A 20,116-nucleotide genomic window follows, 5' to 3' on the forward strand; every position below is an offset into this window, starting at 1 on the left:
ATGACTTATTAACTACAGAAGCAGCATAGTGTAGTGGATAAACACGGGCCTGGGAGCCAAAAGGTGCTAGGTCCTAATCCCGGCTCCGCCACTTGTCTGCTGTGTGACTTTGGGCAAGCCACTTCACTTCTCTGGGCCTCAGTTACCTCATCTGGAAAATGGGGATTGAGACTGTGAGCCCACATGGGACTTGTGGCCAACCCAATTTGCTTGTATCCACCCCAGCATTTAGTATAGTACCTGTCACACGCTAAATGCCACAATTATTGATAACAGTCACAATAATAATAATGGTATTTGCTAAGCACTTACTATGTGCCAAGCACTGTTCTAAGCCTTGTGATAGGCGAGAAGCAGCGTGGCTCAGTGGAAAGAGCAGGGGCTTTGGAGTCAGAGGTCATGGGTTCAAACCCCAGCTCCACCACTTGTCAGCTGTGTGACTTTGGGCAAGTTACTTCACTTCTCTGTGCCTCAGCGACCTCATCTGTAAAATGGGGATGAAGACTGTGAGCCCCCCGGGGGACAACCTGATCACCTTGTTACCTCCCCAGCGCTTAGAACAGTGCTTTGCACATAAGTGCTTAATAAATGCCATCATTATTATTATTCTTCTCGGCTGTAAGCTCCTTGTGGCCCACTGTTGGGTAGGGACTGTCTCTATGTGTTGCCAATTTGTACTTCCCAAGCGCTTAGTACAGTGCTCTGCACATAGTAAGCGCTCAATAAATACAATTGATTGATTGATTGTGGGCTCCTTGTTGTAGTACAGTACTGTACTCTCCCAAGTGCCTAGCACGGTGCTCTGCAACCAGTAAGCACTCAGTAAATACCACTGGTTGATCACTGTACTAAGTGCTTGGGAAAGTACAACACAATAGGGTTGTTAGACAGGGCCCTGGCCCAAAAGGAGCGCACACGGGCTATTTGGAGGATGGTGGTGGTGACAGCTTTTAAGTCGGGGAGGCGTCCAGGAAGTGGTGGTAGTTTGGGTGCTAGTGCGGGGAGAGTAGAAAGGCAAATAGATGAGGGGATTGGCAAGCAGCGGGCACGGGATTGCGCACTTTGGGCCAAATCCCCATCCTTGTCCGCCCTAGCGCTGACCCGGGGGGCACTCGTGCCATTGGCAGCAGATCCCTTTACCATTAAAATAAACTAAACTAAATTAAAATAAACTAAAATAAATTAAAATAAGCTAACACCTTAGCTTGAAAATATCACCTATCACCCTGCAGATGCCTTTCGGTGGAGCGGAGCCTGAGGGAGCCCACACGTTAAAGACCACTTCTGCCTAGTAAAGAGATTTCTTGAATAGTGAGAGCGCTGAGGTTTCTTTTGGAAGACAACTTGGCCTTTAATTTTTAAACACACAGAAAACAACGTTTTTCAATTTTACACTTCCCTCACCCAAGGGACAAGCGATGTGACATACGGAAAGTAATTTTTAAAACGTTTTCCCAATTTGGAATGGCTTCTCAGCAAATACTTTGAACTTTCACATCTTACATTAGAGGGCAATAGTTTATTCAGCTTGAAAAGATATTTTCTCAAACAAAAAAAATCACTACATGGAAATCAAACAAAAAAAAATCACACTAGTTGCAACCCAACCAATCAAATCAATGGGCATTATGGCTCACTTACTGGAGTGAGTGTAAATTTCCAAGCTTTATCAATTCATGCCCACGACACTAATTCTTAACATTATCCTCTCCATTATCTTTCATTTTCATCATTGTTGCTCCAATACAGAATACTGGGAGATGAAATACAGTGACTTATTTGTTGGCTTGTTTTGTCAGGTACACCAATGACCTGGGATCTGTTTATGTAAATGATCTGATTTTCATAACCAGAAAAAACCAAAAACAAATTCCTGGTAGCAGAGAAAATAAATCAGGATGCATCGAGACAAACAATAGGATCAAGTGAGTTTCCCAAAATATAGCCTTTAATCTTCGGTCTGGTTCTCACGCTGAAAAAGAGGCAGTTCAAAATAGCACAAAGCTGACTAAAACCACGGACAAGACTTAAAAGAAGTTTCAGATGTAATTACATGTTGTAAAACAAGCCTTAAAATGTGTAGTCAAGTGACGATGAGCTATACAAACCACTCAGAAAGGTACGGTTTGTCATTCTTTACTTTGGATTTAATTTCCGCATAGGTTAAAATCTATGGTGGAGTGTGTGTGTGGGCAACCAGCTTCCGGGAGTTGATGGATTCAATGCATTATTTAAAGACACTGAAGAGTTTTTTTAAAATCAAAAAATTCCACCAGCTGTAAGACCCTGTAAGTAACAGACATCTTTCTGTAAAATAGTCCAAAGTCCGAAATAGTCCCAAGCTGCCCAGCGCCTGTCTCTCCTGGGAGAAGGAGATTCCCGAAGGGTGGACAATCAGGTTACAAAATCTTTTGCAGGATGGAGTTGGGCACTTCCAAAGATTCCTCTTTTACCAGAACAATATCATATAAGTCCTTGTACTTCTCTAATAGTTCATCCACCTGTATGTGAGAGAGAGAGAGAGCGAGAGAGAGAAAAGAAACTGTGAATCCCTGGGGTAGGAAGTAAACATTCATTGGGACAGTTTTAATTCCACACCTTTGGCTGGACTCCCTCATTTCTGTTTACATTAGCAAATTAGGCCAACAGGCTGAGAGGTGGGCCATGCTAACCTCCACCAATATTGCCTCCAAGGTGTATAGGAAGCCAGTGGGCCTACACAGTCAAAATCCTGGATTTCAATTCCACGGTTCTTCAGAGAGCCTTTGTAAGCAGTCATTTCAGACCAGGGTTACAAAGGAGCAGCCTGGGAATCAAATACATTCACCAAATGACAATGACAATACTACTAATAATGTAGTTTTGGGTCCTTACACAGGAAACAAAAATGCTTACAAACATTGTAGAGCCCAGCTGAAAACGGATACGTTTGGGAGGCTACACGATGGAAATCACCTGTGTCCCGCCAAGTATGTGCCTTCTTTACCTGCCACATTGGGAAACCTGCTCTAGAATATGCACAACACACTAGAGATTTCCCCAAAGGAGAGCTCCTTTCAAAAACTCCTCTTTTTCCTCCTCCCAGGATTGCATCTGGAGAGTTTCCAGTACTCTACCAACCTCAACTACAGGAGGGAGAGTCAAACGGACTCATTCCATTCCTGGCTTGGGCAGTGGCTAGCGGGTGGCAGTCAAAACTCCCCCGTGCTGGGCGGCAGCGGCACGGGAGAGAGTCGAGGGCGGAGACTCAGGTTTATTATTATTATTATTATTATTATTATTATTATTGCGTGGAAGAGGGCAATGGGAAGCCAATTCTGTAGTTTTACCATGACAACTCTCTGGATCCACTACCAGAACGATTGCAGATGGAAGGTGGAGCGTCCTGGGAGAGATTTGTCCACGGAGTCGCTGTGGGTCGGAGGCGACTCGACAGCATAAGACAAGACGCGACCCTCTTTTTCACATGGTTGTAACGGAACTAGGATCTATAGCCTTCCTTTGGTTAAAGCATTCTAAGTAATATACATGGAATTTAGCCGATATTATGACTTTTAATTCTTTACAGCTTTTGACAAGTAGCTTGCAACTTCTTTTTTAGGCTCTTGAAATGGGGGCTTTGGAAATGAGGATGTCACAGGAGCAGTCTTGAAGCACATTCAAAACAGGGGGGCTCCTGTAGCAGGCATTTTATAGCCTCGTGGTACAAAATTAACAGTCCAAAATTTGGGTTAAGAGAAAAGAGTAAGAAAAATTCAGTGATGGTTTTTAGCTGCATACTCACTCTGTCATTTAGGTATCCAATTTTCAGAATGTTTTCCACATTCGCCACTCCGTCTGCCATAGTTAGGTCTCCCTGGGAATCCCCGAGCAGGATTATGTTGCTGTTGTCTTTTAGGTTTTTGAAATATTCGGTCCTTTTCAAAGCTCCATCGTGCTTGTTGAACACATGAATTAACTCTCCCTTAAATCCTTTAAGGATGCCCTGTTGGGAGCAACAAAGTTATATATTCAATGACCAGGAGCTATTTGTTAAGCAAATCCTATTCAAAATTCACCTCCTTAGTGAATACTTCCCAAGCTCCTGCTTCCTCCCCTCCCCACCACCGTGGGAAGAAGGGGTAGGGAAAATACATATACACTGGTTTAGGGGCCTACAGTCAACATTAATTGGAACCCGCTGAGCTCTTTTCTGGATATATTGCCTCTTTTTAAAAATTTAGAACAATATTTACTAACACACTTACATTTTCATCAAAATCCATGAAATTGGACACCACTTTGATATTCGAATGATAAACACCAGCCTGTCGGATAACTTCCTCTAGTACGTCTCCGATTCCAGCAGAAAATATGAAAACTGGGATACCGTTTTCATGGAGTTTATCGAAGAAATTCTCATATCCTTCCCTGAAAAGTTGTATTTCGGTTATACATGTACGAGCAAATGTAATATTGAGTAGTTTCATAATACTCCTCCTCTTTCTTGATTTAAAGGTTAACAGACCACTCACTTCTTTGACTCATACTATGCACACTCTAACACCCCATTATTAAAGGACTACAAAATGGGGCTTCAGTATTGGAGCCTTCCCATGTTTCTCTGGATACGCTTCAAAGTTTATGTTGCATAGCCAGAAAAATAGTATTGGAACCCTTTCTGACCTGGGATTTGAATATTTCAGAAGACGAAGCCAAATGATACGGAAGAAATATACAAACATTTCTAAATATATTAAAGTTCTGTATGATATAGCTGAGATATGTGCATATTTTCAGCTCTCCTAGGGATCCTCTGAAAAAAGCATTTCTTATGAGATAAAATGCACTATTTCATAGACTGAGAGACACTAATCAGCTGAATCATCTATCTTTCACTCTTGGAAGAAAGGTTCCACACCGTCATCTTTTGGAAAGACTAGAGGTACGTATTTTCAAGTTGTTTTGATTCCACAAAGTTATTTCATATATAAAAAACAATCCTGGGACAGAGCAAGGGTTCCATCGGCCCCGGATTCCATCTCTGATATGGCTCCAAAGGATGGCCTATTGGAGTCAGAGGACCTGGGTTTTAATCCTGGCCCTGCCACCTGCCTGCTGTATGACTTTGGGCAAGTCGCTTATCGTACCTAGGCCTCAGTTTCCTCATCTGTAAAATGGATATCAAATACCTGCTCTCCCTCCTACTTGACTACGAGTCCGATGAAAGACAGGAACTATGTCCAACCTGATTATCTTGTATCTTTCCCGGTGCCCAGTACAGTGCTTGACACACAGTAAGCGCTTAACAAATATCACCATTATTGTTGTTATTATGATTATCATCATATTTATAAGAGTGTGATCACAGTTCTCGATTTGGATATCTTGCATCAGGATTAGGGATGGATCATCTAGCATCCATCCTTGGCTTTTCTTTCTAATATATCCAACAGACAATCTTATAAGCTTTCCTTTGTTCAAATGGTGTAGGCAAAACCCAACACCACATAGTGATATCACTAAGTTTTTAGTGGTAATTTTAATGGTAATTCCAAACGTTTTGTGGTAGGTAGCGTACCAAACACTGATCTTCAAAACTGAACGGATTTTAAAAATGCAAAAATAAGAGAGCTTTCGAACTGTAGTTAACCGGATTAAGTATTCTCCGTCGATTTGAAATATGTTAAGGTGCAATACATGTAATACAGTGGGGGAGAACCGAACGTTTCTTGATACACCAAAAACCTACGATACGATACACCAAAAACCTACTTGAGCATTACGTCGGACTCCTCGACGACTTCTGCAAGTTTAGTTTTTTGTAAAGCTTGTTCAACAAGTAAACTGTGTGATTTAGTATACCTAAAGTTTAGACAAAATAAAGAGAAAAAAAAAATTTACATTTATCCTGTAATGGATGCTGTTCTGTGGATCAGTTCTAAGAAGTCATGCTTGCACTTCAGTCTTGCCTAATAGGAACTGATTAGTTTCGCCTGGCACTGTTTCAGTATTAAAATCTGTACTAAATTTACATCAAAGCAAAGATCACTGATAATCCCATATGCTCTTATTAATAAAACATTAATCTCGCCAACAGGGCATTACTTCCGTGAGCAGTTTCCCTAAATCACCAGCCTGTGATGACTAGGTTCATTTTATGGGCTTCTTGGAAATTTTCATAGGCTGAAGCAGAAAGGTGAAGCTGGTAAGGAGAAGGAAGGATTTGCTCAGCTCCTATAAGGTCTGACTAATTTCTACTATTTTTCTTTGTTTAGACCACGAATTAGAAAGAATTCTTTCATCCGTCTTCAGTTATATTTCCTGTGATTTCTTGAATATTGTAAAGTTAAAGATGCCTGCAACCAATTTAGCAGTGTGGCCTAGTGGAAAGAGCAAAGGCCTGAGAGTCAGAGGATCTTAGAACAGTGCTTTGCACATAGTAAGCACTTAATAAATGTCATTATTATTATTATTATCTGGGTTCTAATCCCAGCTCTGCCACGGGTTTGCTGTAGGAACTTGGGCAAATCACTCAAATTCTCTGTGCCTCAGTTACCTCAGCTGTAAAATGGGGATTAAATCCTACTCCCTCCTCTTTAGACTGTGAGCCCCTCATGAGACAGGAAATGTGTCCAACCTGATTAACTTGCATCCACCTCAGTGCTTAGAACAGTGCTCGGCACATAAGTGCTTAACAAATACCATTATTATTATTTTCAAATAACAGATGGCCCAATTCCTTACATTTGTTCTGGGTTTCCTTTACCCACAGTCTTTGATATTACACTAGAAATAAGGTCCTGAAGCAGCACGCTGTGGTGGATAGACTGTGGGCCGGGAGTTGGAAGGTCATGGGTTCTAATCCCGGCTCTACCGCAAGTCACTTCACGTCTCTGGGCTTCAGTTACCTCATCTGTAAAAACTGGGGATTAAGAGTGTGGGCCCAATGTGGGACAGGGACTGTGTCTAACCCGAATAACCTGTAGCCACCTTGGTGCTTAGAACAGTGCTTGGCACATAGTAAGCGCTTAACAAGTACCATGGTAATAACAATTTATCCCTACTCTTTGTCATCGCACTAGAAACAAGGTCCTGGTTTGACTCCGACTTTCGGGGGAAACCCTCTAATAAATGCACTTACCACTCAACCATGTAAGGGAACTTCTCTTCTATGGTAAGGTCAGGATCAATTTCAATAGCATAGTACTTTTCTTTTAGCTGTAATAACTGGAAAGAAATTAAAAAAAATACTTGATTACGAAAAGCCCGTATCAAAGTTTCTTCCCCTTTCTTATTAGTCTAGGTAGGCTAATAAATTCTGAACAAACCATTGGGGGTTTAGTCATAACATTCTGAAACTGTTAGGAATTTCATACTTTTCGAGAATAAATAAGGTACAAAGTGGATGCCGAAAATGAAGAGATGCAATTTTTCAGGCCTACGTAAGCACTGAATATAAATGCAGTCTATTTCAAAAGCTAGCACTGCTCCCTTAAATCGGACCTATATGGCAGGGCTTTACTAAAATCAAAGTGCAGTAAAATAATTTCAGGACATTCCCACTTTTCCCACTTTTATATTTACTTGCACAATTGTCCCAACTTTTGGAATAATTTTGTTAGCATTAAAACAGGGGTGGGGCTCTCACAAGGGGTCCTATAAGAATTAAGTCCAGCAATAGAAGGGAGCAGGAGAAACAAAACAAGACAGAAGAAAAGAGGGGAAAAGGATGGTAAAGGAAAGTGGGCTTTTGAGACTGCAAACTAAATTCGCAGAGGGGATCTGGAATTCAAACTTCCATGAAAAAAATTATTTCGTAGAATAGTTTATGATGTTTTTTCTTCACCTTTTTCCGACAATCATCTGTAACCAGTTTACAGTTGTCGATGACATCTAAAAAGAGAAAGCACATTAATCGAGAAAAATTAAAGCTACTTCCTTTCACCCTAAGAGTCCAGCGCTCAAATGATTTTGGCATTTCAGGAAGGATCAGAAGAACATAAATTTCAGTTGTTTTCCTACCCATTTAAAGTTAGAGGAAAGGGGTGCAATTTCTGTGCCAGAAAAAATACGGATAGATCACTTACTCAACAAAACCATCGGCTGAAGGTCAAACTCCTTGAAACCCGTATTCAAGCAATTTTGATTTATACTCGTATGCAATTAATACTACTGCTAATAATAATGATGGTATTTGTTAGGCGCTTACTAAGTGCCAGGCACGTACTAAGTCCTGGGGTGGATACAAGGAAATCGGGTTGGACACAGTCCCTGTCCCACTTGGAGCTCACAGTCTCAATCCTCATTGTACAGCTGAGGGGAACTGAGGCCCAGGGAAGTGAAGTAACTTGCCCAAGGTCGCACAGCAGACAAGAGGTGGAGCCGGGATTAGAACCCAGGACTCCCAGGCCTGGGCTTTAGATATTAGATGGCGCTGCTTCAATTCATACGAATACTGGTGTCAGCCTTGTCTCTTCAGTCCTCACACTCAATCAACTGCTCAACCTTGTTGGTCTTCCTCCACCACACTTCCTGGCTCCCCCCATTTCCTCTTCTCCCAAAGAGCCGCCACTTTGGTCCGAGCTCACACATCCTATCGTGATTAGACCGGATTAGATTCCAAACTCTTCACCGATCTAGGGATCAATAAGGCTGGAAGCTGCAGTCCAGAACAACTTTCTAAAACATTGCTGGACAAACATCGCCCCACTTCTCACAACTCTTCTGTGCGCTCTTCAGTGCAATCAATCACTGGTATTTCATAATTACGGTATTTGTTAGTGCTATGTGCCAGAGTGCATACAAGCAAATCGGGTTGGATACGGTCCTGTCCTTCATGGGGCTCACAGTCGCAATCCCCATTTTACAGATGAGGTAGCTGAGGCCCAGAGAAGTGAAGTGATTTGCCCAAGGTCACACAGTGGACAAGTGGCGGAGCTGGGATTAGAACTCATGACCTTCCAATTCCCAGGCCCGTACTCGATCCACTATGCCATGCTGCTTCTCTATTTATTGAGTGCTTCACCATATGCAGAGCACTGTCCTAAGCGTCTGGGAGACAAAAACCTGACTCGGCAGACATGTTTCCTGCCCACAACAAGCTTACAATCTAGAGGGGAGACAGACATTAATATAAATAAATAAAATTAGAGTGGGAAGTTCTGACTGTTGGCTTCGAGGTTTCTCACTAGCTTTCTCCATCGCACATATCAGCTCTACACACTCAATACTCAATTTGTACTTCCCAAGCGCTTAGTACAGTGCTCTGCACACAGTAAGCGCTCAATAAATACGATTGATGATGATACACACCCATTACTTCCCAGCTCTTCCCAAGCTTACCTTATAAACTGTTACCTCGTCGTTCCCCCTGACTGGAATTCCCTACCCCTTCAAATCCGCCAGACTAAAGTTCTTCCCACCCTAATTCTCCCATCTTTTGTAAAACCTTTTTTTTTTATGTCTGCCTCCCCCATCAGAGCCTTTTTGAGGGCAAAGGTAGTGTCTTGTTTCTGATTTACTCTTCCAAGCACTAGCTAGACAGTGTTCGGCACCGCGAGGTGCTTGAAAAATACCAATAATTGGTGGATTAAGAGAATTACTAGGAAGTAAGGAAGGAGAGACGGGTTGGGGGAAGGGAAGGAGAAGCCAGGAAGACCCAGTGATGATGGCACAAATAAGTATCCTGGGTTTCCAGAGCTTCCACAGAGGGTGGACTCAAAGGACATTGAAAGCGGGGCTGGGGGAGATTCGGGAAGTGCTATGTGAGAGGAACAGATTCTGCACCTCATGAGGGACAGGGACCACGTTTAATTTCCATCTGTATATTTTCTCCCAGCTCTGAGTACAGTGCACATACCTAAGCTCTTAATAAATACTATTACTACTACTACTCCTGCATTTAAAACGGGCCCACCTCTGTCATTCTTCAGAAATAGTACATTCTTTAAAGGATGGCCTAGAAGAAAGAGCACAGGCCTGGAGACAGAGGACCTGGGTTCTAACCTGTTGCGTGACCCTGGGCAAGTAATTTCACTTCCCTGGGCCTCAGTTTCCTCAACTGTTAAACTAGGACCAGATACCTATTCTCCCTTCCCCTTAGGACTGGTCGCACGTGGTGCTCGCAGTCGGTATCCAACCTGATTATCCTGTATCTACTCCAGTGCTTAGTACAGTGCCACAATTATCATTATTACTTCCGCGATGTTGCAAATCGTAATTTAAGAAGACAATTTAAAAATGCCAAACTTACTATGGCACGTTGGACATCTTCTTCCATTGTGGGAAAATCTACTTAATGTCATATCAAAGTCTGTTATTATCTGTAAAAGAGGAAGATACAAGGAGCATTATGTATCAGTAAAAACTGATATCACGCAAGGTGTAAATCTACGGACATGGCACAAAACATCTGACAGTGAAGGAGAGTATATGCGGAGAAGGTTGAACATCATTTTGAATCATTAAGTTTCCACTAAAAACCCATCTGAAAGACTATAATGAGAATTTGTGACTGCTAAACCTAAAAAGACCACAACAAAAAAATGCAGTTGAATAATTAAAAATAAGCTTTGTTAATCTTTAGTATCTGCATCCTGGAAAGCACATACACTTAAATGAAGATACTGAAGTGATCCTATTGAATTTAAGGTAATAAGAAAATTATTTTACTTTGAAACTAGGGCTCAAATCGAAATCGAAATTAATCATTAGAAACCTGGAAAGTTCCACAGAAGAGTCAGGCTAAAATAAAATACAATGAAATTAATACAAGCTAAACAATTTATTGCTAACAAGAACTGAAAAAGAATTAGGTAGTGTTAAGAAGGATTTAAATAATTTAAAAATCCTAAGGATTTATTGGTTTTCATGGGTTAAGACCTACAATTTTTGCCTATTTTTTTGACTCCAATAAACTTGTCTGTGGTAGGTTGGTGTTACACTTTAGAGATTGAGTAAATTACTACTTTTATTTAAAATGTAATATCTGTCTGGAGGTAGTTAGGACACCTTTTGAGATTTTTTATTAACTTGGACTCCATCAACACAATTTGTGATACACTAGACTTCCTTCTGCCCCCTTTCCGGCGGCTACGTCAGATTTTGGTTTAAAGGAGGAAGTATTTGGTCTGTGTGGTTGACAAAGCTGCAGTTAACCTTCACGTGGAGGACAGGCAAGGACAGGAGGGAATCGGTAGGAGGCCAAGTCAGCCAAAGAAAGAGACCCGATTCTTCACCCAAGGATGGCTGCAGATGGAAAGGACCCTTAGGTGCACTGTGGTAGCGGTTGTTGAGGGTGGGAGGGGAAACCACTCCAGGACAAGTGAGGAAAGAATCACAATAATTATCATGATTATTAACGTGGTATTTTTAAGGGCTTATTTTGTGCCAAGCACTGTATTAAGCACTGGGGTAGATCCAAGATAATCGGCCCTCCATGGGGCTCACAGTTTAAGTAGGAGGGAGAATAGCTACTGGATCCCCATTTTTGCAGATGAGGGAACTGAGGTCCAGAGAAGTGAAGTGACTTGCCCACGGTCACGCAGCAGGTAAGAGGCAGAGCCGGGATTAGAACCCAGGTCCTCTGACTCTTAGGCCCGGGATCTTTCAACAGAGAAGCAGCGTGGCTCAGTGGAAAGAGTCCGGGCTTTGGAGTCAGAGGTCATGGGTTCTAATCATCTATCGTATTTATTGCGCGCTTACTATGTGCAGAGCACTGTACTAAGCGCTTGGGAAGTACAAATTGGCGGCTCTGCCACTTAGCTGTGTGGCTTTGGGCGAGTCACTTTACTTCTCTAAGCCTCAGTTCCCTCATCTGCAAAATGGGGGATTAAGACTGTGAGCCCCTCGTGGGACAACTTGATCACCTTGTAACCTCCCCAGCGCTTAGAACAGTGCTTCGCACAAAGTAAGCGCTTAATAAATGCCATAAAAAAACAGGCCACACTGCCTCCTGATTCAAAAGGGGAGGAAATAACACTGCTTTCTAATTTCAGAATTAGAAAGAGCCCAGCCCAAGTCGGGAATCTGGTTTTCTGTGGATCTGGGAGGGGACTGCAGTAGTTTGGAGCCAGTGGAAAGAGCTGATGATCCCCCCGGAGAAATGTGCTGGTTTCAGGGTCGGAATGGACTTCTGTATGATTTCATTACTCGATTTGCTCTCTTGGGTACAGATTGGGAAAGTTTTAGTGAATCTTTGAGGATTTGACATTCCTAGAGTGCAGGGATCGTATCTGTTAAACCGACTTTAGCCAGCACGAAAAAAACCTGGGGTGCTCAGGCAATGTTGACCAGGACGAGTCACCTGAAGTTTAGCGGCGCCTCCTTTGATAAGACCGCAGATAATTTCTTCCACTCGTGTAGGGTTCTTGATGTGAACCGAACTCTTCTGGAATTCTGGCATCTACATAAGTGGTAAGAAAAGAGTCGATTTAGTGAAATCAATCAACCGATCAAAGGTAGTGAGTGAGGGCTTCCCATGTGCAGAGCACTGTACCAAGTCTTTGGGAGGGTACTGTACAACAGAATTAGCAGAAACATTCCCTGCTTGTAACGAGCTTTGAGTGCAGAGGGGAGGTGGACGTGAATATAAATGAATAATTTATAATATATAGCATTTGAAACAGCACTATATGCACATTCCTTTAATACTGAGGCAGAAATTTGGATCTGTCACTGACACGTGTTATGGCGTGATAACAATCTGTGTAATATCCTTTCTGATATTTTAAGCTACGGTTTACAGTTGGCTCCGAGGAGAAAGTTGTGAAATAGAAATGGGATCACTTATTTCACCAGGAAACTTTTCCAGGAGTAAACTTCTTCAGGGAAAAGGGTACTGCGGTTAGTGTTTAGAGAAGCATCCCTTCTGTGTTGTGTGTGTTCATTCTGGGGCAATGGAGAAACTGCTTTCTTCTGGTCTGTCTACTTGTTTTGTTTTGTTGTCTGTCTCCCCCTTCTAGACAGTGAGCCCATTGTTGGGTAGGGATTGTCTCTATCCGTTGCCGAATTGTACTTTCCAAGCATTTAGTACAGTGCTCTGCACACAGCACGTGCTCAATAAATACGACTGAATGATTGAAAGAATATTTGGTGGGCGTTTTTTCAACGGCATCAATTTGGGCTTCATTGGCCGTATAAGGCCCAGTGACTTCCTCAGGTTACGGGGGGATCCCATTTTCCTTTTGAGAAGCAGCGTGGCTTAGTGGAAAGAGCACAGGCTTGGAAGTCAGAGGTTGTGGGTTCTAATCCTGACTCTGCCACTTAGCTGTGTGGCTTTGGGCAAGTCACTTCACTGGGCCTCAGTTACCTCATCTGTAAAATGGGGATCAAGACTGTGAGCCCCAAGTGGGACAACCTGATCCCAGCACTTAGAACAGTGCTTCGCACGTAGTAAGCGCTTAACACATACCATCGTTGTTATTATTATTTCCTACCTGGCTCCAGGCCAAAGCTGTGCATATTTTGTTATGCAGACATGCTCAAGACCCCTTCCAAAGCATCTGGAAAACCACATAAGGTAATGCTTCCAATTCTCTGACTCCTGTAACTTAATAGCCACATTGATGTTGGACTCCCACACGCTCCCCAGCTGTAAGCTCGTTGCAGGGAGGGAATGTGTCTGTTTATTGTTGTACTGTACTATCCCAGGTGCTTAGTACAGTGCTCTGCACAATGTAAGTGTTCAATGAATATGACTTAGTGAATGAATGAATAATAGCAGATATGCAGCATTTACTGGCAAAATGACTTCCTCCACACAATTGCCCAAACCCTATTTTTGAGGAGGGGGAGAAAATAAAAGGATTGTTTTTTAATAATAATTGTGGCATTTGTTAAAGGCTTACTATGTGCCAACTTTCAGACTGTGATCCCACTGTTGGGTAGGGACTCTCTCTATATGTTGCCAACTTGTACTTCCCAAGCACTTAATACAATGCTCTGCACACAGTAAGCGCTCAATAAATATGATTGATTGATTGCCAACCACTGTACTAAGCACAGGGATAGATACAAGATACTCAGATCAGACACAGTCCCTGCCTCACATGACAATGATGATGCTACTCGTTAAGCGCTGTTCTAAGTGCTGGAGAGATACAGGCTAATCAGGACGGACACAGTTCCTGTCCCACATGGGGCTCACAATCTTCATCCCTATTTTGCAGATGAGGGAACCGCGGCGCAGAGAAATGAAGTGACTTGCCCAAGGTCACACAGTAGACAAGTGGCGGAGCTGGCATTAGAACCCAGGCCCGTCTGAGTCCCAGGCCTGTGCTCTATCCACTAGGCCACGGGGCTCATAATCCCAAGGGGAGGGAGAACAACTTTCACCTCCATTTTACAGATGGGGAAACTGAGGCAGGGAGCAGCAAAGTGACCTGTGACAAGTCACTCTTCCGTCCCCCTCTCCATCCCCCTCATCCTACCTCCTTCCCTTCCCCACAGCACCTGTATATATGTATATATGTTTGTACATATCTATTCTATTTATTTTATTTTGTTAGTATGTTTGTTTTTGTTCCCTGTCTCCCCCTTTTAGACTGTGAGCCCACTGTTGGATAGGGACTGTCTCTATATGTTGCCAACTTGTACTTCCCAAGCGCTTAGTACAGTGCTCTGCACACAGTAAGCGCTCAATAAATATGATTGATTGATTGATTGATTGACAAGGTCACAAAGCAGGCAAATGGTGGAGCTGGGATTGGAGCCCAGATTCCTTGAATCCCAGGTTTGTGGTCTTCCCCCTAGGCAACACTGCTGTGGCCATTCACTCAATCCTATTTATTGAGTGCCCACTGTGTGCAAAGCAGGTGTGAGGGCGGGGAGGGGAACACAACAGGAGGGTGAGAATGTGGACAACTCAGCAGTGGGTGGAGGGAGTTCATTCAATGAATGCCTATTGTATGCCACACTTGGGCGAATGCAATGGAAGTGAGACAATCTCAAGGGCCCTCTTCCTCCTTTTCTCCTTTCTTCCTTCTCTTTTTTCCTACTCCTCCCCTCCCTGCTAGATTTATTTCTATGACCTGTGTAAGGGCCCCACCCAGTTTGAATGTTACAAAAGTTATGCAAAAAAAATGGGGCAGTTGAGTGAGTAAATACGGTAAGCATCAAGTACCGATTCATTTTGATTACTCCGTCCTTGAAGCATGCCCCAAGAAGCACGCAAACTATAACGAGGAAGACCAGCCAAGTGCTAGGACACAAAAATGAGCCCCAACCAGACTGCGATCATGTTCTGGTCTACACCGGGGAGACCTCCACACAGCCTGGGATTTTCACCCGGCAACTCGGAACCCAAGAGCTGAAAATGAAGTCAGGACGAATGTTACCCAATGACCCGTTGATTAACTAGTTCAAAATTGAATCCAGGTGGATTCAATTGGAAGACGTGTACCTTGAATGCGGTGGAAAAATGACACCAAGTTCCAAGTTACCTTATACACCCGCTGAAACCAACCATGGATATGAGGTGGGGGTGCACCCCAGACATCATATTTGAACTCATAATAATAATAATGGTATTTGTTAAGCACTTACTATGTGCCAAGTACTGTTCTAAGCGCTGGGTAGATACTAGGCAATCAGGTTGCCCCAAGTGGGGCTCACGGACTTAATCCCCATTTTACAGATGAGGTAACTGAGGCAGCAGTTAAGGTCACAGAGGTGATAAGCCAGGATTAGAGCCTATGACCTCTGACTCCCAAGCCCGTGCTCTTTCCACTAAACCACGCTGCTTCGTTAAGTTGTGAGGTTGTGGTTCCGGTAGCAAATTGCGTGCAATCGCAAACGGGGCGTCGGACAGCCTGGGAGACCAAACAACGGAACCAAAAGCAGTGACGTACTTTGTCATGGTTGCAGCCGCTGTCCTAAAGCCAAAGGCTGACCCCTTCACCCTCGTCCCGCCTCTGGCCTAAAACTCCCACTCCCTTCATATCTGGAAAACCATCACTCCCCACTTTCAAAGCCTTACACATCTCCTCCGGGAAGCCTTCTCTGACTAAGCCCTCATTTCCCCAACTCCCTTCTGGGTCACTCTTGCATTTGGATCTGCCTCCATTTCTATCTTCAGCGCCCTTTGTATATTTGCATATTCCATTACACGTTACCCAACTAATTCATCCTAATATAATTGCACTACTGTCTGCTATTTCACTGTTCCACAAGGTCTCACTACTTGTAAATACTTTTTGCCCGTCTCCCTTATGAGACTGTAAATTCCCTGAAAGGTTGGAGGGTGTTCTCACTTCTGCCATACAGTTTATGCTTGAATATACCGCTGAGTGTTTAGCAGCAGACAGAAGTAGAGGAGCTTCCCTACCACAAATAGGATTTCTGAGGTTTCCTGAGCTTGTGTGTGTGGGGGTACAAGGAGTCTACCACCTCTGTTATACTCTCTCAAACGCTTAGTACGGTGCTCCGCACATAGTAAGCGCTCATCCACGTGGTCAGCCGCCATGCGGGCAGATGAGAGTGTGAAGGTAGAGCAAAAATGTAGGGGAGCAAGAACAGAGCTTTGCAGGTCAGCAATAGTAAGGGATAAGAGGTGGGAGAAGAGCCAGGAAATAGCACTGAGAAGGAGGAGTCAGTGAGGGAGGTTGCTCAAAAAGTGTTTCATGTGGTTCAGTGCACATAGTAAGCGCTTCATTATTATTATTATTATTCGTACCGAAGGAGGCCGAGAGCTCCAGAAGGACAGAGACAGAGTAAAGCCCCCAAACCAATGGACTGACCATATGCCTTGCATCAATCAATCGTATTTATTGAGTGCTTACTGTGTGTAGAGCACTGTACTACTCACTTGGGAGAGTACAATATAGCAGACTCCTTGTTCTCCCTCCCCCCCACATACAAGCTCAGTAAACCTCAAAAATCATCATCATATTTATCAAGCATTTACTACGTCCCAAGTGCTGTTTATCAGATTGGACACAGTCCCTGTCCCACCCAAGGGCTCTTTTTTAATCCCATTTTACAGAGGCCCAGAGAGACAGGTTAAGTGACTTGCCCTCCGTCACCCAGTAGGCCTGTGGCAGAGCTGGGACTAGAACCTAGGTCTCCTGACTTCTACCCCCGTGCTTTTTCCACTAGATCATCAGCCAAAGATTCTTTTGGGAGTCAAAAAAAAAAAAGGAACTGAGCAGTACTTAGAAGGGAAGGATGGTAGAGTTACAGGCACTACTTTCCCTATCGGAGGAAACTACACTAGCAGTGCTAAATGCTAACTACTCTCGGCCTGTGATTGTCCTGAGCACTGAATTCTGAGCCCCGTGCCCTTGTCTACTTGACAGAGACAGGTGAGTTCAGATGTACAGAAGTTTTCAAAATGCTTCCAAGGTAAGATAAATACAAAGGATATGAGATAGAGTGTATCAAGGAGCTCTAGAATAATCCCAGACTTCCCTTCCCCCGGGCACCTGTTTCTGGGAGCAGGTGTTTCTACCGAAACCATATCAGGTGAGCTCTTGCCTTCCCTCAACCATATTTGCTGTGCTTTCTGCAAACCCCCTAATGGTGGCTCAGGCCATCCAGTACATGCATAACAAGGAACTGTTCCTCCAATCAATCAATCAATCGTATTTATTGAGCGCTTACTGTGTGCAGAGCACTGTACTAAGCGCTTGGGAAGTACAAGTTGGCAACATATAGAGACAGTCCCTACCCAACAGTGGGCTCACAGTCTAAAAGGGGGAGACAGAGAACAAAACCAAACATACTAACAAAATAAAATAAATAGAATAGATATGTACAAGTAAAATAAATAGAGTAATAAATATTTACAAACATATATACATATACATAGGTGCTGTGGGGAAGGGAAGGAGGTAAGATGGGGGGATGGAGAGGGGGATGAGGGGGAGAGGAAGGAAGGGGCTCAGTTTGGGAAGGCCTCCTGGAGGAGGTGAGCTCTCAGTAGGGCCTTGAGTCCACCTATCCCATACATTTTTAAGCGAGACCTCACCAGCATAGTGGATAGAGAACGGGCCTGGGGGTCATAAGGTCATGGGTCCTTAATCCCGGCTCCACCACTTATCTGCTGTGAGACCTTGGGCAAGTCACTTCATTTCTCTGGGCCTCAGTTACCTCATCTGTAAAATGGGGATTGAGACTGGGAGCCCCACATGGGACAGGGGCTGTGTCCAACTTGATTTGCTTGTATCTATCCCAGCGCTTAGTACAATGCACATACTAAGTGCTTAACAAATACCATCATTATTATATCTCCCGGGGAGGGGGAGAGTTATACTGCTGCTTGGGCAAAGCCACAAAGTTTTGCAGATAAATGGGACCGAGATTTAAAATGATGACAAACTGTATATTGCTTCCTTTATTTTTAACGGAATGTTCTTTTGAAAATGCAGGCACCCATTTACTGATGCCTTGCCATGATATAGGTATGAAAACAATAGTTTCTAAACAGACTCATTTCATAATCATTCCTCCCTCTTCACAAACTTCCCTGTTGTGTCAGGTTGCTTATGGCAATTACAGCAGATATGTAACTACGCAATCAGTATGGCATATTTGTCAGTCAATAACTATTCCTTCAGCGCCTTAGGGTGTGGAGCACGGTAACTACAATTTCCTTGCCAAGCTTTGCCAAGTAATACTGATATAACTGCTGTCTTCTTGACCCGTGTTGACTTTAGAGTTTCCCACAGTGAGCTGATGACTTCGTGATAATGTAGAATTACTTCCAGATAAACCTGTATACTTCAGAAATAAACCTAATGACCTAAGTAAAGCAAATCTAGAAATAAAAAGCCTCTATATTGATCTCAAATTACAAATAAACCAAGAAAAAGCATCAAAGGCAAAAATGGATTCTTAAAAGTCTTGCAAGTTTTACAATTTTACTTCAGTTATTGACAAACTGTGCAGTTCTTTTGTTCCTTCCACCTATTTAAATATAAGCTGTTGCCTACCCATCTGTTTCAGGTAAAATCTGCTACAGTGAATTACAGCAAGTCACGCATTAAAATATAAAGCAGTTCCACTGATTTCAAAGTTTCCCATCCCATTACAAAGAACTGCTCACTCAAAAAATGGAAGGCACTCTGAATTTCTACAATTCTAGTAGGCCTATTCAGGGGATGTGACAGATCATCTTCCAGAGAACAGCCTCCTGAAGTCTGTTGTCCTCAGGAAGTGGGAGGGGGGAGACGGAAAATCCTTGAGAATTATCTTTAAATCTGGAAAAATAATTGCTAAAGAACCCCAGCCTTGCTTTTTGGCTCCAGTATTCACTTAAAGCACCTGCAGTGCAGACTGCTGCTGCCCCCCGGGGCAACAATCTGTCAGGAATCCTTCATTTATGAAGGCCGGAGCTCAGTTTCCGGCTCCGGACATTCCTGGGCCATTATACTATTTTCGTGTCCTTTCTCCTCCTCCTGCCAATATTGGAACATCTCACTCTCTTCCACTCCCTCTTCTGAGGGTCTTTGTTAATTTCGGAGTGAAGCGGAGTAGCCCCAGGCCACTGGTGGATAGTGTTCCAAAATCATTCCGGGCCTCGGAAATCCTGGATTCATGAAAACAAAAGTAGACCCCCTTCACCTGCCATGAATTTGGAGAGTCTATCTGTATGTCTTCCCCAGCAATCCATGACCCACACTGCTGATGACTTCCCCCACGCTTCTCAAAGGTTTACGCAAACAAATAAGTCACGAGCACAGAGATGACGCGGCTCCAAACTAACCTGTCCTTCGCTTCCGCAACTCCAAATTTGGGGCTGTGTAGACACTGGTTCATTACTACAGGCAGTTCCATAACCAGTCAGAAACCATAAACAGTTTCAACATCCACAGTCCTAAGCTAAATGGCATAAGGAGCGCTCTTGATGAAGCAAAGGAACATTGCTTCATCAATTAGTATTACACTATCTACCTCCCTAATGTGGCCCTTTGGGTTTGGTGAGGAACACTATTTGGCCCGACGTAGTATTTTTTAAATTTCCTTTTTTGAACCATCACAAACATTCTGAAGTACTTTCATTCTGAGAATCTCCAAGTACTCTTTGGATGCTAAAAGTTGACAAGTGACTATTAAGTCAGAAACCAGAAATCTGTTCAGATTTTCTTTAATGGTCACCTGGCTTTGAAAAGGGGTATTTATCTGCTGGTGATAGTGT

The 20,116-nt window shown here is 43.3% G+C and overlaps 1 protein-coding gene across 3 annotated transcripts in view; it reads right to left on the reverse strand.

The window, feature by feature from the left end:
• Positions 1–1,926: 1,926 nt before the first annotated feature.
• NT5C3A (5'-nucleotidase, cytosolic IIIA) overlaps positions 1,927–20,116 on the reverse strand; it is a 55,937-nt gene continuing 37,747 nt past the window's right edge. For all 3 annotated transcript variants that reach the window (XM_038768682.1, XM_038768692.1, XM_038768702.1), the window contains 8 exons: positions 12,287–12,385; positions 10,235–10,304; positions 7,829–7,875; positions 7,124–7,209; positions 5,755–5,844; positions 4,248–4,410; positions 3,785–3,985; positions 1,927–2,501 (listed from right to left, as the gene is read on the reverse strand). In XM_038768682.1, the coding sequence (XP_038624610.1) occupies positions 2,400–2,501; positions 3,785–3,985; positions 4,248–4,410; positions 5,755–5,844; positions 7,124–7,209; positions 7,829–7,875; positions 10,235–10,304; positions 12,287–12,385 (858 nt within the window). In that variant the 3' untranslated portion in view covers positions 1,927–2,399. The remainder of the gene's footprint in view (positions 2,502–3,784; positions 3,986–4,247; positions 4,411–5,754; positions 5,845–7,123; positions 7,210–7,828; positions 7,876–10,234; positions 10,305–12,286; positions 12,386–20,116) is intronic.

The sequence above is a fragment of the Tachyglossus aculeatus genome, chromosome 2 (genome assembly GCF_015852505.1).
Source record: "Tachyglossus aculeatus isolate mTacAcu1 chromosome 2, mTacAcu1.pri, whole genome shotgun sequence".
Classification (NCBI taxonomy): Eukaryota; Metazoa; Chordata; class Mammalia; order Monotremata; family Tachyglossidae; genus Tachyglossus; species Tachyglossus aculeatus.